General features: G+C 33.9%; 1 protein-coding gene across 6 annotated transcripts in view; it reads left to right on the top strand.

The window, feature by feature from the left end:
• The window catches only part of MCPH1 (microcephalin 1), a 382408-nt gene that overhangs the window by 131836 nt on the left and 224270 nt on the right, over positions 1 to 26302 (top strand). For 5 of the 6 annotated variants that reach the window (XM_074209531.1, XM_074209529.1, XM_074209530.1 and 2 more), the window contains 2 exons: positions 932 to 969; positions 4311 to 4473. In XM_074209531.1, the coding sequence (XP_074065632.1) occupies positions 932 to 969; positions 4311 to 4473 (201 nt within the window). Of the gene's footprint in view, positions 1 to 931; positions 970 to 4310; positions 4474 to 10495; positions 11165 to 26302 lie in introns of those variants that run through there. The other variant, XM_074209527.1, reaches the window with a different exon arrangement.

The raw sequence follows: 26302 nt of genomic DNA, 5'->3' as shown, positions 1-26302 counted from the left end.
TTTTCTCCCAAGTATTTTGTAATCACCATGGCTTCTCTTATTCACTTACCTGGAAATTTCTGAATACAAAAATGTGCTGCTATTTCTTGCCAGGACGTCTCGTGAAGAATCAAAGCCCTGATGAAAATTTAATTTATGTAATAGAATGAAATTTGGTTTAGAAGAATAAAAGAATACTAAACTCACATGATTCTCAAACCTGCAGATGTTACCTTCTCTTTTATCCCCTTGTAAGAGGGAAATCTAAACCAATATTAGCATACATGCTGTGACTGACTAATAAAAAAAATAAATAGCCATCTATTTTGCATGGAATATATATTTATATATGTACTGGTTGTTTTCCACAGTAAAATGTAGCCTCCATGAGATCAGACTATTGCTTTTTTTTCCTTTTATTCGGATCCCTAACACTGCATTTAGCATATAGCAGACATTTAGTGGCTTAGTGGATAGAGTACTAGATTTGAAATTAAGGTCTGAGTTGAAATCCATAGGCTGATGCTTACTAGTTGTATGATCTTAGGTAAGTCACTTAACCTCTGTCTGCCTCAGTTTTCTCATCTGGAAAATAGAGAAAAATAGCACTTAACTCATATGCTTGTGGGAATTCAAATGATATAGCATATTTCAAATACTTTTTAATCCATAACATACATATATATGTATATATATTTAAATATAATTTTAATGCTGTTTGAATGAGACCTTAAATTTTGAGTAGCTTAAGGTTTTCCACCATTGTAGGGCTTTCTCTTCCAGGAATATGAAATCCTTTTACTGTTCCACTGAACCATCCCTTCATTCTTCCATCCTTTTTTTAATGCTATAATTTTGATAGAAACTACTAGAGTTAAGTTTCTGTGGGAAAAAATGATTTTCATATATTTGACCTTTTCTTTTTTTGTTCCTTTTCTTTTGAAATTTCTAGCCAACAAGAACATTAGTCATGACAAGCATGCCCTCTGAGTAAGTACTAGTTATTTTGATAACTTCCTATTCTGTGCAAAATGTTAGCTGAACATAAATGGCATTTACTTTCACATGCTGAATTGAATGAATCTTATTTATAGTCAACCCAAGGAATGTAGCTTGTGTAAAGATTTAAATGTTTGCCCCTATTACTATGTGCCAACTAATGTCAGTGCTAGAAAACCAACCGGAATAAAAGTGAGAATACTACTTGGGTCATATGGGAAGAGGGAGGCAGTGCTTCTACAATTCTTTGCTGTTCTTTATGCCCATAAACTAATCACTAAGGACTTGGCTTCTTCCCCTCCTCCATGTAAAGTATAATTGCTTTTTAAAGAATTTTGCCATGTTCTGAGTCCACCCTGGGCTGCCCATGTATTTTTCAAACTCTTAAAGAAACAGCTGCTTTGGTAAACAGCTGCTTTAGTTTTATAGGAAACTATTTCTTCTGGGATGAATCATTGGAAACAATTGTCTTTTAATTTTTGAGAAAGAGTTAATTTTTTTGGCTTTCTCTTATCATCCTTCTTAAATATTATACAGGAAAGAACATCCAACACAAATATGGTTGCATATTCTATGTTATACTTGGTTTCAGTTTTAAAATTTCTGCTTTTAAGAAAAGGCAAAGAATGGATTATATGATTTTTTTACCCCCCACAGATCTCTTTCAGGTTTTGAGACATTCATCAAATTGTAATGACATTTATATGAAAATCCAAATTTGGGGTGTTGGAAGGAAAGGATATGTATACTTAAAACACTTTTTTGCAAGATGTTTGTTTTTGTTTCTCAGCATGAAATAAAGGGACCAATCCTTGAAACACCCTGTTTATGTTCAATGTTTTTTTGAAAATTCCTATAATTTTCTTCATATGTGTCACTAAATGGGTTCAGTATATTCTAAGTGAACTAATGCTTGAAATAATTTGATTTTTACTGTGGATATAATTTTCTTCAAATGATACATTTTTGTAAAAACAGAACTGTGATCCTTAGCTCACCTTAAAATCTTGTGCTTAGGGGCGGCTAGGTGGCACAGTGAATAGAGCACTGGCCCTGGATTCAGGAGTACCTGGGTTCAAATCTGGTCTCAGACACTTAATAATTACGTAGATGTGTGGCCTTGGGCAAGCCACTTAACCCCATTTGCCTTGCCAAAAAAAACCTAAAAAAAATCCTGTGCTTACTAATAAAACTTTTTAAAATAATTTTTTTCCTTCATTTATCCTCTTGTACTTCTTATTTTTCCCTTCCCTCCATTGCTTTTGGATTAAAGTTAAGAGATAGATACATAGTTCTATCTGATGTGTAAGAGTATCACAGGATAGCAAACTCAAACCATGAAGGGATCTCAGTAGCCATGTAGTTTAACCTCCTCATTGTACATATGAGGAAACTGAACCCCTGGGAAGTTCTAGGTGTTATAAGTACTAAGCTTCATTGTTAGGCTTGATCAGATCAGCATCTCTGACTTAAAACCAATAGTGTTTTCATTGTAACATGCTACATCTTACTTTGAAAAGACACTTGTCAGTCATATAATAGCTAGACAGTTGACAGATGCTAGTATTGATACCTGTAGAAACATAGAAATTCAGAAGAGTCAAATACCCAAAAGGTCATTCGGACCAACCCATTAATTCTATAGATGAGGAAACCGAGGACCCTGGACACAGAGTTGAGGGTCTTTCTAGGGAAAGGAACTCTAAAATAATAATGTAAAGACCCAAGTTCTAGTTCTAGGTCTGCTGTTAAACTAGCCTTTGTGGTCTTGTATAAGCCACTTTCCTTCTTTGTAAAATGGGAGATTAGACTAGATGACCCCTAGTGGCTCTAATATTCCACAATAATTCTCTTCAGTAAACGGAAGATGGAAAGAGATGTTGGGTGCTTGATAAGGGAAGTACTTGCCATCATAGAAAGGATGAAAAAGGATTCCTAAGGCTGGCTATATAGCAGGGCTCCTCATTTTTGTACCATGGAGACCTTTCAACAGCCTGTAAAGACTATGGCTCCAATTGTAGAATATGTATAAATGCAAAAATAAAATATATAGAATTACCAAGAATCCAAAGGTTGATGAAAATAAAGATGTAAGTTACTTTTCCCATCTAATTTCATGGACTCATTGAAATTTCTCCATGGATTTCCAAAGGGATTCCAGGTTAAAGATCCTTTTGTTCAGATTCTCTTTGTCACTTACTATCTGTGTGACTCATCTCTAAAATGAGCAAGTTGCTATTTGGTTTCTGAAGGCTCTTCTAGTCCTATGTCCATGAGTCTATGATCCTAAGTTAATGTAAAGGTAAAAACATTCTGACTACAAGAGTTGGAAATAATATTGAAACTATAATGGAGTCTGTCAAAAACATTATCCTATCCAAAGGAATATCTCAGATTGCCTAAGGGGCAGTCAAATATAGAGGAAAGGGCACTAGGCTAAGAGTGAGGAAATGTAGATTATAGTTTGAGCTCTGCTGACCTTGGACAAGTCATGTCACTTTTCCTGATGAGTTTCCTCATCTCTAAGAGGAGACAGTTGTCAAACTTTTGCTTCCCTTCCTACTCCCTACAAAACCCTATACTGTTTTTACCTTCTCTAAGGAATTTTAAAAAAGGGGGAAAAAAACCACCAATTTAGAAGAAATGAAGAATTGAACATGAAGCAACATATAATGGATAGAGGAGTTATCTTCAGAGTCAGAAAAAAAGGGATTCAAGTCCAGACACTCACTAGCTGTATAAACCTGTACAAATCATTTAAGCTCTCAAGTTTCCCAGGCCACTCCTGAACACTTAATGTTTGACCTTCATTTTTGAAGAAGACCACGAACGACATCAAGGTGGTGATGCCATGACTAGCATGTGAATTGGATTTGAGTGAGGGGGAGCTGTGCTAAGTCACCAGCCTCACTTTCTCCTCCAGAGCCATCTGGGTCCAGTGGCCAAATATGAATCTGGACAACTGGAGGTGGCCCTGGATGTGAGGTAATCAGGCTTAAGTGACTTGTCCAATGTCATACAGCTAGTGAGTGTCAAGTCTGAGGCAGGATTGCAACTCCCATCCTCCTGATTCCAAGGCCAGTGTTCTATCCACTGCACCACCCTGCTGCCTCATGAACACTTCATTTGCAGAGTAAGCACAAGACTGCATTGGTAAAAGGAATTTTTCCATACAGAGTTCTAAGTACGAATGATATCAGTAGTCTAGTCCAAAAGTTTTAAAATAAGATATAATTTAATTTTAACTTTCTTTTTATTCAGGGAATTAAATGTAAGTGCTGGTATAGGAGATATTTGACTTAAATTGTATTTTTTAACATCCTGTTTGACAGGAAACAGAATGTCATCATGCAGGTGGTGGACAAATTGAAGGGCTTTTCTTTTTCATGTGATGTATGTGAATCTACAACTCATGTAGTGGCAGGGGAACCTCGTCGAACTTTGAATGTACTGTTGGGAATTGCCCGTGGTTGCTGGATCGTTTCTTATGAATGGGTAAGTATTGTATTGGCATTAATTAATTTGTTCATTTTAAAATGTGCATTTTATATACCTTTCTTCCTTTGAACTACTCTCCTGGTATATTGTCACTTTTTTTTTTTATCAATGTTCAACCCAAAAAAGCTAAGAATGTGGTAAGCAGAGAAAAGAGACAAATTATCTTTCATGATGGTTGCTTAATCATGGCCAAAAGAAGGATGGAACAAACTTTGGATGAGTGTTCTTCCAATCAAATGACTGATCTTCCATGTTTGAATTAGAAATAATGTGACTTACATGGTCACCATCAACAAAATTGTTAGTGATCCTTTAAAAAGCAAAAAGAATTACATGATTGTTTTTACAGATGGATTTGCTTAAGATGAAACATTCATTTAATCATATTTGGATATGTTTTATCATAGACATAGTTATTTATACAACTTATATTTTCCATCACTTCTATACATTAAATGTGTTTTTAATACATTGTTTTCAATATTAATCAAATTTAATTTGCCTTATGTATACTTTTTTATTTCCAACTTAGATTTTGCTTTTATAAAACCTTTCTTCTGAGGAATTAAAGACATTTTGCAAAAGTGAGTTACATTCATTCTAACCTAACTTGAATCAGCAGAATAATTCTCTGCAAACAAATTTCAGATATAGTTTTGGAAAATGCTAGATGGAGACATTTTCTCTTGTGATGTTCTAAGTATTGAGCCCTTATATAAGCATAATTACTTTGTCAAGTATGTGATATCAGTCATTAGGAGTAGATTGTTACTTACTATAGAAATTTGACCCCTTTTTTGAATATCTGCTAAGTTTTAGAGTATTAGTTAAAATACTAATTGGCTATAGACTTCAGTTATAGGTTGAAGTAGATATCATCTTGAGGGAACTTATGCAATGCCAAGATTTTGTAATTCTGTATAAAATTTTTTAATTGATTTTTATATAAATTATTAACTTTTTGTTGTTGTTGTTCAGTTGATCATGTCTGATTCTTTATGACCCTGTGGGATAAGTGTCATGGAATTTTTCTTGGCAAAGATATTGGAATGGCTTGCCATTTCCTTCTCCAATGGATCCTTTTGTCAAAGTCAGAGCTTAATTGTCTTGCCCAGGATCACAGAGCTAGAAAAAGTCTGAGAATGGATTTGAACTCAGGTCTTCCTTGACTAAAGATCCAAAACTCTATCCACTGAGCTACACATTCTTAGCTTTTTGGGTTGAACATTGATCAGTTGCCTCATTTTAACTCAAGAATATATCCTTAAGAATGGGATGTGGTAGGGCGGCTAGGTGGCGTAGTGGATTAAAGCACCGGCCTTGGAGTCAGGAGTAACTGGGTTCAAATCTTGTCTCAGACACTTAATAATTACCTAGCTGTGTGGCCTTGGGCAAGCCACTTAACCCCGTTTGCCTTGTAAAAAACCAAAAAAAAAAAAAAAGAATGGGATGTGGTAGCTAACTGAATTTGTAGGTTATCAGAGTTAATCATCATAATCTTAGGCAAGAAACATTCCAATTAGACACAGAGCCCACAAGTGAAATTTTACTTAGGATATCCATAAAAGCGTTGGTCTTTTAGTGTCAAAGTCTTAGAAAGTTAGCACTTTGTCAACTATCAGTCTTTCAGGAACCATAATCAAAATGTTAAATGTTTATGAAAGAAGGTTAATATGAGAAATGAGGCTTTATGAAAACTATAAGTTGATATATACATATATTCAATATTGCCATTATTTTTAGTATTATTTCTCATGTTTATGTTTCATAGAACTCAGATACAAATATTCCTAAGGCAAGTCACTAACCTATTTTTTTCTAATTTTAGTATTCAGTAACTTATTGCGCAAGGAGATAATATTTACTTCTATAATTGAATGATAGTGGAGTACAGGCTCTCCATCTATATAGACTTACTGAAAGTATTTTCAAGATAGTAACTTCAGTGGCAGAGAAGGTGGTGGGGATGATACATATTTCTTATTTTTCACATTTTAAAAAACCCTGCTAGATCTCTATATTTTGAAAGATTTTATTTCCACATAGTTTGAGGGTTATATGTGTTCAGCCTGGCAACATCTATGAAAAATTTTTTCTTAAATTTCTGTGACCTAAATCCTGTCTTGGTGATTGTTGATTATAGTTCTATCTGTGGTATTACTCTTGTTTAAGTACTATTTTTCTCATGTTCTCAAGTATATTTTGTGATTTATATTTTTAAATATAAGGAAATATTGTCTATTAGTTTATAAAAAGTTAACTTTTATATAGCACTTTAAAATTTGCAATACTACTTAGTTTTCTCATTTGATTCCTATAACAATCATGTGAAATAGGTACTGTTATTATCTCCATTTTACAACTGATACTGAGTTTAAATAGATTGTTGGGGTTACAATAACTAGTGTCTGAAGCAGTTACACAAACTATGTGATAGGGAATGTGCCATGGGGATACAAAGAAATGCAATAGTCTCTAGTCTCATAGAGCCATGGTTTTATAAAGGATACAATAACCAAGCAAGTTATGTACAGAATAAATTGTATACCATCAGAGAAAAGGCAGTACCTTTTAAGAGAGATCAGGAAAACCTCTTATAAAAGCAGAAAGGATTTGAATTTGGATCTTACAGATTACAAGTCAGTATTCTATCCACCAAAATACCTACATTCCCTAAAAAAATTGAAACATGAACTTCCAGCATATTATTTTGACTGCTTGTCCTTGTTTTTCTAGATATTTGATAGTTGTTGGGGGGGGGGGGGGGTCAACCTTCAATGTTGTGTTACAGGTTCCTTGAAAACTTTTATGAGTCTGAGATTCTTAGGCCTGAATTTCTTCAGTTTCTGACAGTGACCTGATGCTGTATCACTACCATGATACCCCTCCATTTTCTGTAAGAAAATACATTGAATTTGGCCATTTATTAGATGTCTTTTTGTTGATTATTATTTGATTTTTATAATTAAAAGTAATGTGTAATATAATTATATATTACTTTTATTTTTTCTTAGCCTGGCATATTCAAATAATTCTAGGATATCACTGTCCTACAACATTTATGATTAATGTCTATCAAAACTATTGATCAAGTTGATAAAATTATTAGATTTGTAATTGGATCAAGTATTGCTGCACAGGCTCATCTTCTGTATACTTATTGATGTATTTTGGGGATAACTTCTGTAGCAGATAAGATAATGTCAATGAGACATACTTCATCTTCTTCTTATATGATTTTGATTTTTTTCTATAGGTCTGTTTATCTTGAAAACTGTTTACTGTATGATTAAGTGCAACAATTTTATCTATGATAATGGTCTGATTTCAGCAGTTTATTGACTGATTTTCAAGAATATTTTGATTTTTTATTTGTAACAAGAAATTTATCATCTGTTCATTTGTGAAAGATAGGAAGCTTTCATGTGGCAGACTAACCTTAGTTTCCCTTTAGGATACATTACTAAACTGGTGGTTAATGGAAATATTACAGTTATATTTTTACTAGATTTTATCAAAGCATTGATAAAATATCTCTCTAATAACAGTACTTCAGAAGATAGCTATGGAAATTAGCTTTTTAATTACCAGATCTATATATCCAACCCTTGCCTTTCCCCTGAGTTGTAGTCCCACATAATGACTGCCTTTTAAATATTTAAAACTGAATGATCTATAGACATTTTAAATTCAACATACTTAAAGCCAAATTCCTCTTTCTTACCAAACCCATCCCTATTTTGAACTTCCCCAATATTGTCTAGGAAGTCACCATCTTACCATTAATGTATGTTTTCAGTCTTGGTGTCATCCTTGCCTTCTTATTTCCCTCCCTCCATTATCAATTAGTTGCCAAATTTTGTTTTCTCTACCTCCACAACATCTCTCTTATATGTCCCTTCTTTCTATTCACCCTGCCTCCCCCAATTTAAACTCATGTCACCTCTTGCCTGATCTAATATAATAACCTTCCAAGTGGTCTTTCTGCTTTAAGTCTCTCTTACTACAATCCAGCCACCTCACAGCTGCCAATGTGATTTTATTAAAGAAGAGGGTTGACCATGTTTCTCCTCCTCCCTCTTCTAATGGAATCAAATATAAACTTCTTCATTTGGGTCTTAAGCTCTCACAATCTGGTTTCTACTAGCTTTCTAGTCTTCTTATATATTCTTCTCTATTGGTACCATTTAAAGGAATTGAAGGTTGTGTGTGCTTTGCAAATATCTCCAAGCCCTACTGATCATGTTCTATTAGAATGCTGAACCTGGAATCTAGATCATCCAAATTCAAATTCAGCCTTAAAACTTCACTGGTGTGACCTCTGGCCTGTCACTTAACCCATTTGCCTCAGTTTTATGAACTGTAAAATGGTGATAATGATAACATCTACCTTGTAGGGTTGTTGAGATTATATTTGCTTTAAAAACACTTAACATAGTTCTTAGAACATAGCAGGCTGTTCTCCTCTCACTCTCCATGTATACTTTGCAGTTCAGTCATACATGCTGTTTATCAAACATAACTGCTTTTTTTGTTCTGATTTTCTCTTGTGCCTGAATGACCTCATTTCCATTTAACCACTAAGATTAAGATTAGCTTTCATATAAGAATATTTATTTTGAAAGGGTAACAAATTATATAAACATCCTAACACTTGGGTCTTAAATTCATCCTATATCACCTATGCTCAGTCTCTTAGATGGGATGGAGAATCAGTTCATTCCTGAGCTATTTTCAAGTCAAAATACTCCCCTTTCACTCTAAGGCCAGGAACCCAGGCTTCTTGGGGCTTCGGTGCCTGGCTGACTGCAGCATCCTGCCTAGAATTCTGACTCCAAAGTCACAGTGGCTTAAATTCTTGGGTCCAGTAGAGACTATCTTCAGCACTTGAAATTAAGAAAGACAAACAACAGAGGACAGAAAGAGAAACCCTAGACCATGGGAAATCTTGTTGTAACAGGACAGAAGAGAAAGCAAAGCAGGGGAAAGCAAGGCTTTCCCTGTCGTGGGTTCATTTCATGATGCCCTTGTTGTGAGTGAGAGATAATTCTCCATCTGCTTGCCTCGGCAGGAAATGATACAATTGTTTCTGTCAGTTTCTAAAGACACTATGTGAACTGGCCTTGCAGTTAATGGAAGGAAGCTCATCCTGCCTACATGGTGGAAGGATGGGAACGGAACCCTTCCCAATAGTGAGCCTCCACATTAGGAGATCTGGACTTACACAGAGCATGCTGAATTACACTGGTAGGCATTGATTCTCTCATTGGAATGAGAGCTCCTTGAGAATAGGGTCTTTGTTTGTTTATTTTGTATCCACAGCACTTATCATAGTGCCTAGCTCATATTAAGCATATAATAGTTGTCTGTTGACTGGTACATTGGCCAGAATATAATTAGGTAGATGTAAAACTGGTTGTTAGCCAAACTCAAAGTCTAGTTAATGTTTTAATGTCAGCACTTTGGAAAATCTTCAGTGTTGTACCCCAGGGATCTGTGCTTGGTGCTGTACTTTTTAATTTTATTATCATTAGTCTGGACATAGATATAGATGGTATGCTTATCATGTGTGCAGATGACACAAATCTGGAAGGGACAGCTGACTCTTGAAGACTGAATCAGGATTTTAAAAGATGTTGACAGGCTACAGATTGGACTGAATTTAATAAAATTCACCAGGGATAAGTATAAAGTATTATGCTTAGGTTCAAAAAATTAATTTTGGAAGTACAAAGTTATAGAGTAGTTCTAAACATCATTTGGTAGTTTAATGAATGCAGACTCATAAGAATCATCCATTTGATTAAATAGATATAAACAGTAATATTATCTGTTTTCCTTTTTAAATTTTATTTTAATTTACTGAGTAATACAAACATTTCCATAACATAGTACAATAAAAAAGATTATTGTACATGAAACTAAAAATTTATTCTGTACAACTTGCTATTCCAATATACAACAAAATTATCGTGTAAATTTCTTTTTTCTTCAATATCTCTTTCCTTTTCCCTTTCAGAGGAAAACAAATAGCAATTTTAAAGTCAAGAAAATTAAGAAAAAAGAAGAAAAAATCAGCATAACTGATCAACGCATTGATAATATGTGCAAAATACATCACTTTCAGACCTCCCACCACTACAAAAGGGTCTCAGGGGTTGGGAGTGTCCTTTCATATTTCCTCCAAAAAGACACGATTGATTTTTTGTAATTTTGCAACAATCACTTTTAATTTTTTATGGCTATTTTTTTGTTTACATTTATTGAAGTAATTGTGTTTGTTCTTGTCTTTGCTCAGCAAATTTCACCCTGCCTCATGTAAATGTTTCAGTGCTTCAGAATTCATCACATCATTTCTTACAGCACAATAATATTTCAATACATTTATGTGTCACAATTTATTTAGTTGTACTCCAATCAGTTGGACATCTGAAAAATATTGATATAAATATTTTCGGATATGTGGAAACTTTCTACTTATCAGTGACTTTTCTTAGGATGTATCCCAGGATATAGTTATATCCTAATTCTAATAGAAGCACTGGGTCAAAAGGTATAAATATTTTAGTCATTTTATTTGGATAATTCCAAATTACTTTCAAAAATGATTCACAGCTCCAGCAACAATGTACTAGTGAGCCTATCTTCCTGTGATCCAATCAGAAGTTATTATTCCCATTTTTTGTTATCATAGATCATTTGATTGGTATGAGATGAAACCTCAGGGTTTTGATTTGTATTTCTCATATTTTGGTGATTTGAAGTATTCTTTTATTTTTATTAATAGTTTATAGTTCTTTTGATAACTGTTTATTCATATCCTTTGACCACTTATATATATTGAGAAATGACTTTTGGTCATATATATATATATAAATATATTTATATTTTATATAATTTATATTATATATAATATAAAGAAATTATATATATACACGTATACATATATATGTTGATTGTCTTTAAATGTCTTGGATACCAAACTCTAAACCGAGAAGCTTGATAAAAAAAAGCTTTTTCATATTCATTTGTTTTTCTTCTTATCCTCAATGCATTAATTAGTCTCTGTGAAACTGGAGCTCACTCATAATAGAAAGGATATAATGTAAAATAGAGAGTAAAATCAAGATAGAAAAACACAAGGTTAATCCAAGTCACAAAAGTGGAGAGAATAAGGCTGTATTTGCACAAGACATAGATTAATATTTAAGATTATGTTAAGAAGATACATATCAACACTGATTTACTCTTTAGGGATATTTGCATTGCTCCCCTTCAGACATTGTTTAGTGTAGCTAAACTGACCCTTTTACTTACCATTCTCCATCTATCATCAAAGTCTTGGAGTTCCGATTTTCCTTTAGAACTCAGCCAAAGTGTTACCTTATATATGAAAACCTTTCTGATTTATACCTCTTCATCCTAGCTAAATTGGTGCTTTTGCTCCAAAATTTCTTTATACTTCCTTTGTATAAGAAGCAGCATAGCATAGTGAGAAGGTGTTGACCTCAAAACAAGAAGGATCTGGTTTCAAACCCTGCCTTTGACACATACCCCATTTGATCTTGAGCAAGTCACTTAACTTTTAATACCATGTATGACTATAAAGGCTTAAGTTGTAGAAAAATGCTATCCTGTATTGGAAAAAGGTATGTTCTTACTAAGTAGTTTTATACTAATGAAAGCACAGTTACAGTCTCTATTATATACATATGTATATGTATATGTATATATTTTGAATTTACTTTCATTGTACATTTTCTCTGCTCAAGTAAATGTAAGGTCATATAGAATAGTGATTATTTCATTTTTATCTTTATATCCCTTGTGTCTACTATAAGTCATGGTACATAGTAGGAGTTTACAAAATGCTTGTTGATTAATTTTTAGCCTGGAAAAGAAAAATACTTAGGGAAGACATTACTGTAGTCCTCTGGGATTTGAAAAACTGTCTTGTAGAATATGCTTATTCTTTTCAACTACAGCAAGCATAATTAAGACTAAGTGAAGACTTATCTCTGTTCTACATAAAGAAGGAAATTAGATCAGTGCACTTATAGAATAGACTGCCTTTTGATATATTGAGATTAATAACTAGAATTATTTAAACAAAAGTGCTTCTATATCAAGAATCTCTAGAGCATATTGTTTATTAAGTTAAAATGTTAAAATATATGATCTGTGAGATCCTTTATAATTCAAAGATTCAATTTTTTAGTGGTAAATGGTCTACAGCTGTCTTTGATTTTTAAACTTTTCCTATTCACATTTCTTTCTTATTATATAAATATTTTGTTTGCCAATTATATACGATAGTAGTTTCCACCTGTCATTTTTTGTTAAGGTTTTGAATTTTACATTTGCCCCCCACCCTCCCTTTCCTCCCCTCCTTTTCCCCAGAAAGCAATCAGATTATCTTTACATTGTCTCCATACTATACATTGATCAAAATTGAATGTGAGAGGAAAAAACATATCCTTCAGAAAAAAATGAAATATTATAGCAAAATTATATAGTTCATAAGATAACTATTTTTAAAGATTTATTTATTTTGAGTTTTACAATTTTCCCCTGATCTTACTTCCCCCCTACTACCCACAGAAGTCAGTTTGTTAGTCTTTACATTGTTTCCATGGTATACATTGATCCAAAATTGAATGTGATGAGAGAGAAATCTTATCCTTAAGGAAGAAACATAAAGTATAAGAGATAGCAAGATCAGACAGTAAGATATCAGGTTTTTTTTTTCTAAATTAAAGGTAATAGTCCTTGGTCTTTATGCAAACTCCACAGTTCTTTCTCTGGATACAGAATGGTATTCTCCACCATAGACAACCCCAAATTGTCCCTAATTGTTGCACTGATGAAAAGAGCAAATCCATCAAGGTTGATCATCACTTCCATGTTGCTGTTAGTATGTACAGTGTTTTTCTGGTTCTACTCATCTCACTCAGCATCAGTTCATGCAGATTCCTCCAGGCTTCCCTGAATTCCCATCACTCCTGGTTTCTAATAGAACAATAGTGTTCCATGACATACATATACCACAGCTTGCTAAGCTATTCCCCAATTGAAGGACATTTACTTAATTTCCAATTCTTTACCACCACAAACAGGGCTGCTATGAATATTTTTGTAGTGATGTTTTTACCCTTTTTCATCATCTCTTCAGGGTATAGATTCAGTAGTGGTTTTGCTGGATCAAAGGGTATGCACATTTTTGTTGCCCGTTGGGCATAGTTACAAATTGTTCTCCAGAAAGGTTGGATGAGTTCACAGCTCCACCAACAATGTAATAGTGTCCCAGATTTCCCACAACCTTTCCAACAATGATCATTACCCTTTCTGGTCATATTGGCCAGTCTGTGAGATATGAAGTGGTACCTCAGAGAAGCTTTAATTTGCATTTTTCTAATAAGTAATGATTTAGAGCAATTTTTCATATGGCTATGAATTATATCTCCTCATCTGTAAATTGACTTTGTATATCCTTTGACCATTTGTCAATTGAGGAATGACTTTTTAAAAAAAATTTTTTTGACTCAGTTCTCTGTATATTTTAGAAATGAGTCCTTTGTCAGAAACTTAGTTGTAAAAATGGTTTCCCAGTTTACTGCATTTCTTTTGATCTTGGTTACAGTGGTTTTGTCTGTGGAAAAGCCTTTTCATTTAATGTAATAAAAATCATCTAGTTTGTTTTTGATGATGTTCTCCATCTCTTCCTTAGTCATAAACTGCTTCCATTTCCATAGATCTGACAGGTAAACTACTTGATCTTCTAGTTTGCTTATAGTATTGTTTTTTTTTTATGTCTAATTCCTGTATCCATTTGAGGGTTTTTTGCAAGGCAAATTGGGTTAAGTAGCTTGCCCAAGGCCACACAGCTAGGTGTCTGAGGCCATATTTTGAACTCAGAAACTCCTGACTCCAGGGTCAGTGATCTATCCACTGTGCCACCTAGCTGCCTCATCCTGTATCCATTTGGATCTTATCTTGGTATAGGGTGTGAGGTGTTGGTCTAATCCAAATTTCTTCCATACTTACTTCCAATTTTCCCCAGCAGTTTTTATTGAAGAGAGTTTTTAATCCCAATACCTGGACTCTTTGGGTTTATCAAACAGTAATCAAACTCTAATCGCCTCCTGCTACTGCACCTAGTCTATTCCCCTGCTCCACCACTCTATTTCTTAGCCAATACCAGACAGTTTTGATGACTGATGCTTTATAATATAACTTTAGCTCAGGTAGGGCTAAACTACCTTCTTTTGCACTTTTTTCATTAAATCCCTGGAAATTCTTGACTTTTTTTTCTCCATATGAATTTACTTACAAGTTTTTCTAACTAATTAAAGTAATTTTTTGGAATTTTGATTGGTAGGGCACTAAATAGGTAGTTTAGTTTTGGTAGAATTGTCATTTTTATTATATTAGCTCTACCTATCCATGAGCAGTTGATGTTTGCCCAGTTATTTAAATCTGATTTAATTTGTATGAGAAGTGTTTTGTAATTGTTTTCAAAAAGTTTCTTAGTCTGCCTTGGCAAATAGACTCCGAGGTATTTTATATTGTTTGAGGTTACTTTGAATAGGATTTCTCTTTCTAGCTCTTCCTGCTGTATCTTGCTAGTCATATATAGAAAAGTTGAAGATTTATGAGGGTTTATTTTATAGCCTGCAACTTTGCTAAAGTTGCTAATTGTTTCCAGTAGTTTTTTGGATGTTTTCTTGGGATTCTCTGGGTATTCATCATGTCATCTGCAAAAAGTGAGAGTTTTGTCTCTTCCTTCCCAATTCTAATTCCTTCAATTTCTTTTTCTTCCCTAATTGCTGAAGCTAACATTTCTAATACAGCATTGAATAGTAGTGGTGATAATGGGCATCCTTGTTTCACCCCTGATCTTATTGGGAATGCCTCTAGCATTCCATAGTTCTTTCTCTGGATACAGATAGTATTCTCCATTGCAGATACCTTAAAGTTGTCCCTGATTGTTGCACTGATGGAATGAGCAAGTCCATTAAAGTTATTTTGTGAGGAAGGGTGCAGAGCAGCAGGTAGACGGTGTGGGGGAAAAAAACATAGATTGAAGAAAGGCAAAAATAGTGCTAAGCTAAGCATAAAATGATAAAAGTCAGAAGGAAGAGTCAGTTCAAAGATCCTGAAAAAGAGCCTAAATGTAGGACTTAAATTTATGCCTATTAAATATCATTTAAATTTGACCTATCATGTTCTAGACTGTTAAAATTTTTTTATCATAACTCCATTATCAACTCCATTATTATTATTATTATTATTATAACTCCATTATTCCTTCCAGGCTTCTATCATTTGCATATTTGATAAACATTTTCTCAATATCTTCATCCAGGTTTTTAATAAAAATGTTGAAAAATATAGGTCCACAGACAAATCCCTAGGACATTCTATTAGAAATTTCATTTTGAGTCCACTCTATCAACTAGTTCTTTATCTTCCTAGCAGTATTATCATTTAGCAAACATGTGTACATCATCTCCACAAGGACATACATGTCAGCTTTTTTGCCAAATACTTTGTTCAAATACATGTACATTGTGTATGCTGTATTCCCCTGATGTACAATTTAACAATCCTATTGAAAATGAAAACAAAATTAATTTTTTATCAGTGTTTATTCTTGATGAAGCAATAGTGGCATACATTTTCACTGTTTCTTTAATAAACGCTCAGAAAATGTTCTTTGAATGATGCATTCTAGATTCAAGTATTTGAAGACTTCATTAGTCATTTGAGGATTCTAGTAGTGCTTTTTTTATCATCTGACTTGAAAACTTGTTGAAGCCAGCTAAGTGTTCTTTTAATTTCTCCTTACTATTACTTTTTGAAAACTGGGACATTTTCCCATTTGCCCACCCATTGTTGCATCTCCCTTGTTATCCACAGATGTTCAAGATTATTAGACCTTGAATCAACAATCACATTTTCAAATTTTTTATACTCTTGGGATGTGATACTTTAATCTTCTCTCTTCTATGCTCTGGTAGCTCACCTAGGTTGTTTTCTAATTCCTTATTCATCTTAGTTTCAGTTGACTTATAGTCAGTCATTTTTTTACCTATCTTTTCCCAGTTGAAGGTCAACTTCCTTGCTGTAGAAGACAAAAATAACACAAAAATTGGATAGTTCTGCCTTTTTTAAAGTACTTTCAATATTTGTCTAAAATTTGTGGAATATATTTTTCCCAGAATGTCAAGTATGTGTTGATTCTCTTTGGTCTCCTTTTCCTTTATTTTCATGAGCTCTGCAATGCAATTGTTATTTCTACCCAAGAGGTTTGTTATTTCCTCAGCAAATACCCCTTTCTTTTTTTGTTAGAATCAGATTCAGAATAATTCCCCTCCTTTCTGCATTAACCTTTGAAAAAAGGAAATTATCAGAAAGGCAATGAAGAATGTATCACTGTTCTGCATTTGGCAAAAAGAGAGAGTTCCTAAAAGATGTCCAATTTTTACAGTCCCCTTTCGCTGCCTCCAATCATATATATTGATTTTTACCAAATTCTTTTTTTGCCTGTTTGTTTTGCCTTTTAAAGCATTTATTAATGCAATCATATGACTTTGATTTTTATATGTTAGCATAATTCATCATATGGTTTTTAAATTTATTTATTTTCACATTACTACAATAATCTTGTTGTAAAAGTAAACAAAATTCCTCCTCCCCCACACACAAATAGATAAACCTCAAGAAAAATAAAGTGAGAGGGAAAAAGTAGTGTACTCCAATCTGTATTCAGATACTATCAGCTCTGTCTCTGGGATGGATTGCATTCTTTATCATAAGTCCATCAATGAAGTTGCTTCAATATTTTTTCCCCACAGTTACTATTGTTAACTGTATTTCTCTCCATTCTATGCCTCCCTGACCCCATTTATTCTACTCTTTCTCCCCCTGTCCCTTCTCAGAGTGTGTTGTTATCTGATTACTCTCTCCCATGATCTTCCCTCTCTTCTGTCACCTATACCCCTCCTCTCCTCCCCCTGTCCCCTTTCTCCCATCTCTTTTCTCTCCTTTTTTTTCCTCAAGGATAAGATAGATTTCTGTACCCTAGTGAGGATGTATGTTATTTCCTTTCTCATTTCTGATAAGAATGAAGGCTCATTCATTTTCCCTTGCCTTCCCCCTTCCACTCCATTTCTAAAGCTTTTTATTGATTCTTTCATATGTAATATCTTAGTCCATTCTACCTCTCCTTTCCCTTTCTCGCAGTACCTTTCTTTTCTTCCCATTGAATCCATCTTTATAATATATTATGCCTTTATATTTGACTCCCTCCTGTACTTAGTCTATATATATATATATATGTATATATGTATATATACATATATACTCATTCTAACTGCTTTAATAAACGAGAAGGTTCATATGAGTTATCATCATCATTTTCCCATGCAGGAATACAATTTAACACCATTAAATCCCTCACAATTAGTCCTTACTGTCCACCCTCTCTATACTTCACCTGAGTCCTGTACTTGGAGATCAAACTGTATGCTCAGCGCTGGTTGTTTCAATAGGAAAGTTTGAAAGTCCATCTTTTCCCCTGAAAGAGAATGTTCACTTTTGCTGGGTAGTTGATTCTCAGTTATAATACAAGCTCTTTAGCTTTCTGGAATATTACAAGCCCTACAAGCCCTTAATATAAATGCTGCTAAATACTGTGTAATCCTAGCTGTAGTGTCATAATATTTGAATTTTTTTTCTTGATGCTTATAATATTTTCTCTTTGACTTGGGAGTTCTGGAATTTGGCTATAATATTCCTGGAGTTTTTATTTTGGAATCTCTTTCAGGAGGTGATCAATGGATTCCCTCTATTTCTATTTTACCCTCTGCTTCTAGGATCTTAGGGCAATTTTGCTGGACTATTTCTTGAAAAATGAAAGCTAGGATTGTTTCCTGCTTATGACTTTCAGATAGCTCAGTAATTTTTAAATTATCTCTCTTTGGTCTGTTTTCCAGGTCAGTTGTTTTTCCAGTGAGATATTTCACATTTTCTTCTAGTTTTTCATTCTTTTGCTTTTGTTTTTTTTTTCTTGATTTCCTACCAAGTCATCAATATCCCTTAGCTCCCTTCTACATTTGAAGGAATTATTTTCTTCAGAGAGCTTTCTTACCTCCTTTGCCATCTGTCCAATTGTGCTTTTTAAGGTATTCTCCTCAATGACATAAGCTGATTTTTAACATGTTATTTTCTTCAGTATTTTTTGGTGTCTCCTCCACCAATCTGATGACTTGGTTTTCATGTTTTCTTGCATCACTTCATTCTCTTCCCAGATTTTCCTCTTGCTTTCTTATTTGCTTTTCAAAGGTTTTTTTGAGCTCTTCCATAGCCTAAGACCAATTTCTCTTTTTTTCTTGGAGGCTTTGGATATAGAAAATGACTTTGTCATCTTCTGAGTGTGTCTTTTGATCCTCCTAGGTCCAAAATAATTATCTGTAGTCAGATTGTTTTTCCTTCTGTTGTTTGTTCATTTCCCCAATCTGTGACCTTATTCTAACATTCTTCCAAAGCTTTGTGGGGGAGGGTTGGGACACCCTCCCAAAGGATCTTAATTCCTTAAAGGTCTTATGAGAACTCTGACCTCCCTCCTGGCCTGTGCTCTGGTCTATGAATGACCACAGGCTCCCCCTTCTACCCTGGAGCTGTGAGGTGGGTCCCTGCTCCACTATGGAAGTAGGGGGCCCCAGACTATGACCTGGATCTGAGTATGTACAAAGCAGCAGAGCCCTGCCTCAGGGATAGCAGAGACCTTTGCAACCTCTCCCTACCTTCTTACTGTCTGTGGGCTGAATGCTCTGGAAGGCTGCTAGGTTCCCAGGGCAGGGTTGCACTGAAACTTGTGCTGACCTGGTTTCTGAGCTCATTCTGGTGCCGCAAAGTTTATCCACTGACCTTCCAAGTTTTTCTTGGTGATCTCTGAGCTGAGAAGTCAGGAAACTGCTCCCATTGCCATGGACCCAGGTACCTCCAGGGACCCAGGGACCCTGTGGTCTGTTTTTCTTGTATGGTTGGAACTGGTGTCCTCTAGCTCAGCAGCCCACTAGTTTTTTCCAACCCCGGTGGAATAGACCTTTCCTGCAGAACTTCCCAGTTGTCTTGGGCCAGAAAACTGTTCTCAATCTTTCTGTGGGTTCCATCACTCTAGAATTTGTTTAGAATCATAATTTTATGGTATTAAGAGTGTTCTGGGGAAGAGCTTTTGGGAATCCCTGCCTCTTCTCCACATTCTTTCTTAAAAGCAGAAACAGAAAAAACAGTTTTTTGTCATTTTGTGTCAGTTTATCAAAATCTTCCCATATTTCTCTGAATTCTTAATATTCATTGTTTCTTACAGTACTGTAATAATTCTACCTTATTTCCTCTAAATCTGTATTATATGCACTTGACAATAGCATTTTTCCCCTTTAATCTCCATGCAAACCCCCACGCAAATCCCCATGTTTCTCCTTTCAGTTCATATATATATATATATATATATATATATATATATATATATTTTCCTCTAGGAATAAATCTTTCTAATACAAAACATTCTCCTCTTATTCCTCTTTTTTTCTGTTCCTTTTCAGTTTATTTTTACACACACACACACACACACACACACATTCCTTTTCTGAATCATGTCCTATCAAGTTTCTGTGATATTCTTAATGTGGAATATGCACAATTACAGGGTGGAAGATCCAGTTCATCTTGAAGATGGGCAAATGAAGACAAGTACCTAGGAAGTCCAGAGCTTTTCAAGATCACTGGGGGTTCATTTATTTTTGTAGAAATCACATGGAAAATCCATGAATTTTATTTCACAAGTTATTGTAAAAGTTTAAGGCAGCAAATATCAAAACATAGAGATTTCGATAGTGAAGTGGGCCGGATTCCAGAGATAGGGAAAGTAAAGGCAGTTGAAAATGGGGATGAATAACTGGACAGCCAGACAGTAAGGGGGGGGGGTTGGAGGGCATGGTAGCAGCTGCCATAGGTAGCATAGAGAGGGGAGAAGAAGAGAAGATCGCTAGCAGCTGGGCTGAGACCATTATGGCAGAGAACGTGAGAAGGGCTTTTAGGAAGTCTAGCATATTGTCTCTGTTGGGTAGTGTCTTGAGCCAAGGAATAGCTAACATCTGACCACGATTGATGTCAGACATATAACTTGGCTGGGGAAGGAGGAGGTGACAGCAAAAGCCGAGGTTTCTATTATCTCAGTAGATTTGCATCTCCGAAAGGGTTGAGGTGCTCAGTCATGGGATAAATTTACTAAAACATTCACAGTGAATATGGAAGGAAGCTAAGACATTTACGTTTTGGTAGGTCTAGATGCTGACCTTGGAAAGGAAATCAGAAATTCACAAGATATGTCACACTAGCACAGATATTTCCCTTAATATTTCTCTTTCATCAATTTTGTTTCATACTTATCCATATTTTATGCATGTGTGTGTGTGTGTGTGTGTGTGTGTGTGTATACACACACACCTTATGCCATATGGCTTATTGCTGGCTATCTTAAAAATTATTTCCTGTCAAATACTTATATATTCCCCTCCTATATATGTTCTTAAGCCATACCTGCACTACTCTGGTACATATTTAGGCAGATATGGGTAGACAGTTTTCCATGCTTAGTTATTACAGTCATTTTATTTGGATCAAAACCAAATTGATCAGATTCATAAAACTTAAGGCAGCCATATTTTTACTGGTCCTGTTAATTGTGTTCAATCCTTAATCTCAAACTCATCATTTCTCTATTTGAAGTTATGATATAGAAATTCTTATCTAATTTTAAAACAACATATTTACCAGTTATTACACTTATAAATTTGCCTTTATATTTTGAAGTCCTTTCCTCTTTCTAGAAATAAGTTTCTTCATTTTTAAAATAAGAGGCTCAAGCTAAGTGATCTGTAAGATTCCTTCTAGTTCAGGCATTTTATACTTCCCTAATTTTAAGTGGTAGGTTCACTTTCATATATTAGGAGGCTCCCATTGTCTCTCTGATGCTTTTAGAGTTCATGCTGAATCTGATTTCCTCCAATGTCCTGCCATGAGTTATCAACAGTGGCATCAGTTCTGATATTTGAGGATTGGGAGACCACTCTGGATTCATTTCCCTTTGGGCCTTCATTGAATGCTGAGTGGTTAGGACAATTTTTATATTTAAAGAGGGAATGTAAAGGTGAAGCAAATTCTTTTGACATATTACAAACAATAGAATTCAAGTCTAGGAATATATCAAACACAGCTGCAGGAAAAGGAAGTCTTTAAGTGCCAGAGATCTATATAACTGTTGTGTTACATTTGTTGCAACTCTGACAAATCAAAGAAACTCTCTAGAACCCTAATAGAAGACAAAGTGAGAAGATTAAGGATATATATAAAATTTCCTTTTTTCTTTCTTTTTCCTTTCCTTTTCTTTATTTTTCTCACTTTTGTTTTTATTTTTTATTTATAAAATATAAGAATGTAGATAATTTTGGGGCAGATCATTTATCCAGTAGAAGATGTTAATCTGTGCCCACTTTCTTCCAGAATACTTTCTAGTTTTCCTATCAACTTTGTCAAGTGGTGAGTTCTTACCCAAAAAGCTTTGATCTTTGATTTTATCAAACACTAGCTTACTATTGTTATTTACTTCCATGTATTATATACCAAATCTTTTTCACTGATCCATGACTTTCTTTGTTAGTATCAGATTGTTTTGATAATTGCCACTTTGTAAATATTGCATGAAATCTGATACTACTAGATCACATTCCTTCACATTTTAAAAATGTATTCATTTGATTTTCTTGACCTTTTGTTCTTTAAAATGAACTTTGTATTCTTCCTAGCTGTGTAAATATATTTTTTGGTAATCACGTATAAGTAAATATGTTTGGGTAGAATTGTAATTTTTATTGTATTGATTCAGCTGGTTCATGAACAATGAAAATTTCTTCAGTTGTTTAGATCTGTCTTTACTTGTTTGAAAAGTGTCCTTGAGTTTTCTTGGCAGGTAGACCAAGTATTTTATGTCTGCAGTTATTTTAAATGGAATTTCTCGTTCTGACTCCTGTTGCTAAAATATAAAAATGATGATAATTTGTGGGTTTAATTCACATGCTGTAACTTTTTTAAAGTTGTTTTAAATAGTTTTAGTTGATTCTTTGAAGTTTTCTATGTGTACTATGCTATCATTTGCACAATGTGTTAGTTTTACGAACTTGTTGCATTTTTAATTCCTAATTTTGATTTGGGCATAAAGGTGATATCACAGGTAAATTAGAGAAGCATGGAAAAATATATTTGTCAGATCTATGAAAAAGAGAAGAGTTTATGACCAAATAAGATATAAGAAAGGATCATGGGAAGAAAAATGATACTTTTATTTATTGTTGTTTGTTGAGTTGTTTCAGTTGTCTCACTCTTCTGTTCCCATTTGGAGTTTTCTTGGCAAAGACACTACAGTGGTTTGACATTTCCTTCCAGTTCATTTTACAGATGAGGAACAAAGGCAAACAGATTATGTGACTTGCCCAGGGTCACACAGCTAGTGTCAGGGGCCAGATTTAAAGTCAGGGAAATGATTCCAGGCCCTGTGTTCTATCTACTGCATCCTTTGCTGCCCATAATTTGGAATATATATACTACAAGTATTTTTCTTTTTTTAATTTTTAAAAAAATTTAAGTTTAAAAATAAATTTTATAGCTATAATTTCTAATATAAAATTGAGTAATGGTAGTAATAATGTCACCATTCCTTTACTCCTGATTTTATAGGGAAGTCTTTTTGATAATACTTGATCTTGATTTTAAATAGATACTACTTATCATTTTAAGAAAGAGTTCATTTATTTCTATGCTTTCTAGTCTTTTTATTTTTTAATAGGGATAGGTATTATATTTTGTCAGAAGCTTTTTCTTCATTTGATATAATCATATGATTTTTATTGTATTTTATTGTATTATTGAGGTCATTTTCCTAATATTGAGCCAGAACTGCATTCCTGGTACAAAATCCACCTGGTCATATTTTGTGATCCTAGTGATATATTATTTTAATCTCCTTGCTAGTATTTATTTAAACTTTTTTTCCTTAGTATTCATTAATTTCTTTTTCTTTCTGCTTTAGGTATTAAAATCCTATTTATATCTTAAAAGGAATTTGGTAAAACTCCATCTTTACATAAAAGTTTATGTAGTTTATTCACAAAAAGTTTATATAATTACTTTAATGAGTTAGAAAAACTTGTAAGTATATTCATATGGAGAAATAAAAAGTCAAGAATTTCCAAGGATTCAGTGAAAAAAAGTGCAAAAGAAGGTGGCTTAGCCCTACCTGATCTAAAATTATAAAGCATCAGTCATCAAAACTGTCTGGTATTGGCTAAGAAATAGAGTGGTAGATCAGTGCAATAGACTAGGTGCAATAGCAGGAAATAATTATAGTAATTTGCTGTCTGATAAACCCAAAGAGTCCAGCTATTGGGATTAAAAACTCACTCTTCAATAAAAACTCCTGGGAAAATTGGAAGTTAGTATGGAAGAAACTTAGATTAGACCAACATATCACACCCTATACCAAGATAAGATCAAAATGGATACAGCATTTAGACATAAAAAAAACAACATTAAAAGCAAACTAGAAGAGCAAGGAGTAGTTTACCTGTCAGATCTATGGAAAGGGAAGCAATTTATGACTAAGGAAGAGATGGAGAACATCACTAAAAACAAACTAGATGATTTTGATTACATTAAATTAAAAAGCTTTTGCACAGACAAAACCACTCTAACCAAAATCAAAAGAAATATAGTAAATTGGGAAACAAGCTTTATAACTAATGTTTCTGACAAAGGACTCATTTCTAAAATATACATAGAACTGAGTCAAATTTAAAAAAAAAAGCCATTCCCCAATTGACAAATGGTCAAATGATATGCAAAGGCAATTTGCAGATGAGTAGACAAAGCAATCCATAGTCATATGAAAAATTGCTCTAAATCATTACTTATTAGAAAAATGCAAATTAAGGCTTCTCTGAGGCACCACCTCACACCTCTCAGACTGGCCAATATGACCAGAAAGGATAGTGATCATTGTTGGAAGGGTTGTGGGAAATCTGGGACACTAATACATTGTTGGTGGAGCTGTGAACTCATCCAAATGCTCTGGAGAGCAATTTGAAACTTTGCCCAATGGCAACAAAAATGTGCATACCCTTTGATCCAGCAAAACCACTACTAGGTTCTATACCCTGAAGAGATGATGAAAAAAAGGGTAAAAACATCACTTGTACAAAAACATTCATAGCAGCCCTGTTTGTGGTGGCAAAGAATTGGAAATTAAGTAAATGTCCTTCAATTGGGGAATGGCTTAGCAAGCTGTAGTATATGTATGTCATGGAACACTATTGTTCTGTTAGCAACCAGGAGGGATGAGAATTCAGGGAAGCCTGGAGGGATTTGCATGAACTGATGCTGAGTGAGATGAGCAGAACCAGAAAAACACTGTATGATACCCTAACAGCAACATGGGGTTGATGATCAGCCTTAATAGACTCATTCTTTCCATCAGTGCAACAATCAGGGACAATTTGTGTCTATCTGTGGTGGAGAATACCATCTATATCCAGAGAAAGAACTGTGGAGTTTGCACAAAGACCAAGGACTATTACCTTTAATTTAGGGGGGGGGGGAAACCTGATATCTTATTGTCTGATCTTGCTATCTCTTATACTTTATGTTTCTTCCTTAAGGATATGATTTCTCTCACATCACATTCAATATAGATCAATGTACACCATTGAAGCAATGTAAAGATTGGCAAATTGCCTTCTGTGAGGGATGGTAAGAAGGAAGGAAGATTAGGGGGGAAAATTGTAAAACTCAAAATCTTTATAATTCAAAAAAAGTTTATATAGTATTGAGATTAATTGTTCCTTATATATTTGGTAGAATTTGCTTGTAAATCTTTCTGGTCCTGAGAATGTTTTTCTTAGTGATCTCCAGTCATGGCTTGTTCAATTTCTTTTTCTAAGAAAGGGTTATTCAGGTATTCTGTTAATCTGAACAATGTACATATTTTTTCCTTACTATGGTTTTTAAGAATTTATTTTCATTACTGAATTCTGTTTCTCTTTTTCTATTTGCCCTATTTCTACAGTGTTATTTTCTTTAATATTTATGTTCCTCTTATTAAACTATTAATTCTCTTTTCATAGTTTTCTTGTGTCACTCTCATCCCCCTCTCCAATTTTCTCTCAACCACTCTTATTTAATTTTTTAAAACCATTTTTAGTTCTTTCAGGAATTTTGGTTGGACTTTGGACAAATTAACATTTTTTTGCTCTACTTGTACCTGTTTTAACATATTGATCTTATTCTGTTTGTGTCTTAATATTTCCTGTCACCATAGTTTCTTTTTTATAGTCAGTTTCTTTTTTTTTTTTTTTGGTTTCCTCATTTTTCTAATCTATTTTTTAACTTTTAATTTTTTGTTAAAGTTTGGCTCTGTTCCTGGAGTAGAAAATGAATATACACATTTCTCTGCACAATTTACTTAGTTATTCCCTAGTTGATGGATATTCATAAAGTACATATATATATATATATATATATATATATATATTTATGGAGGTTTTTTCTTTCTCAGTAACCTCTTGAGAGTCTATTCCCAGCAGTAGAATCTCTGAATCAAAGAGTATAGCTATATGCTGACTGAAAATTATTACTTATATTGTTATATATTTACATGTTTTTAAAGTTAAGGCCTTTTCTCTCTATTCAACAAAACCTAAGTTCAGACCGT

Source organism: Macrotis lagotis, chromosome 1 (genome assembly GCF_037893015.1).
Source record: "Macrotis lagotis isolate mMagLag1 chromosome 1, bilby.v1.9.chrom.fasta, whole genome shotgun sequence".
Taxonomy (NCBI): domain Eukaryota; kingdom Metazoa; phylum Chordata; class Mammalia; order Peramelemorphia; family Peramelidae; genus Macrotis; species Macrotis lagotis.
This window is presented reverse-complemented; position numbering and strand designations above follow the sequence as displayed.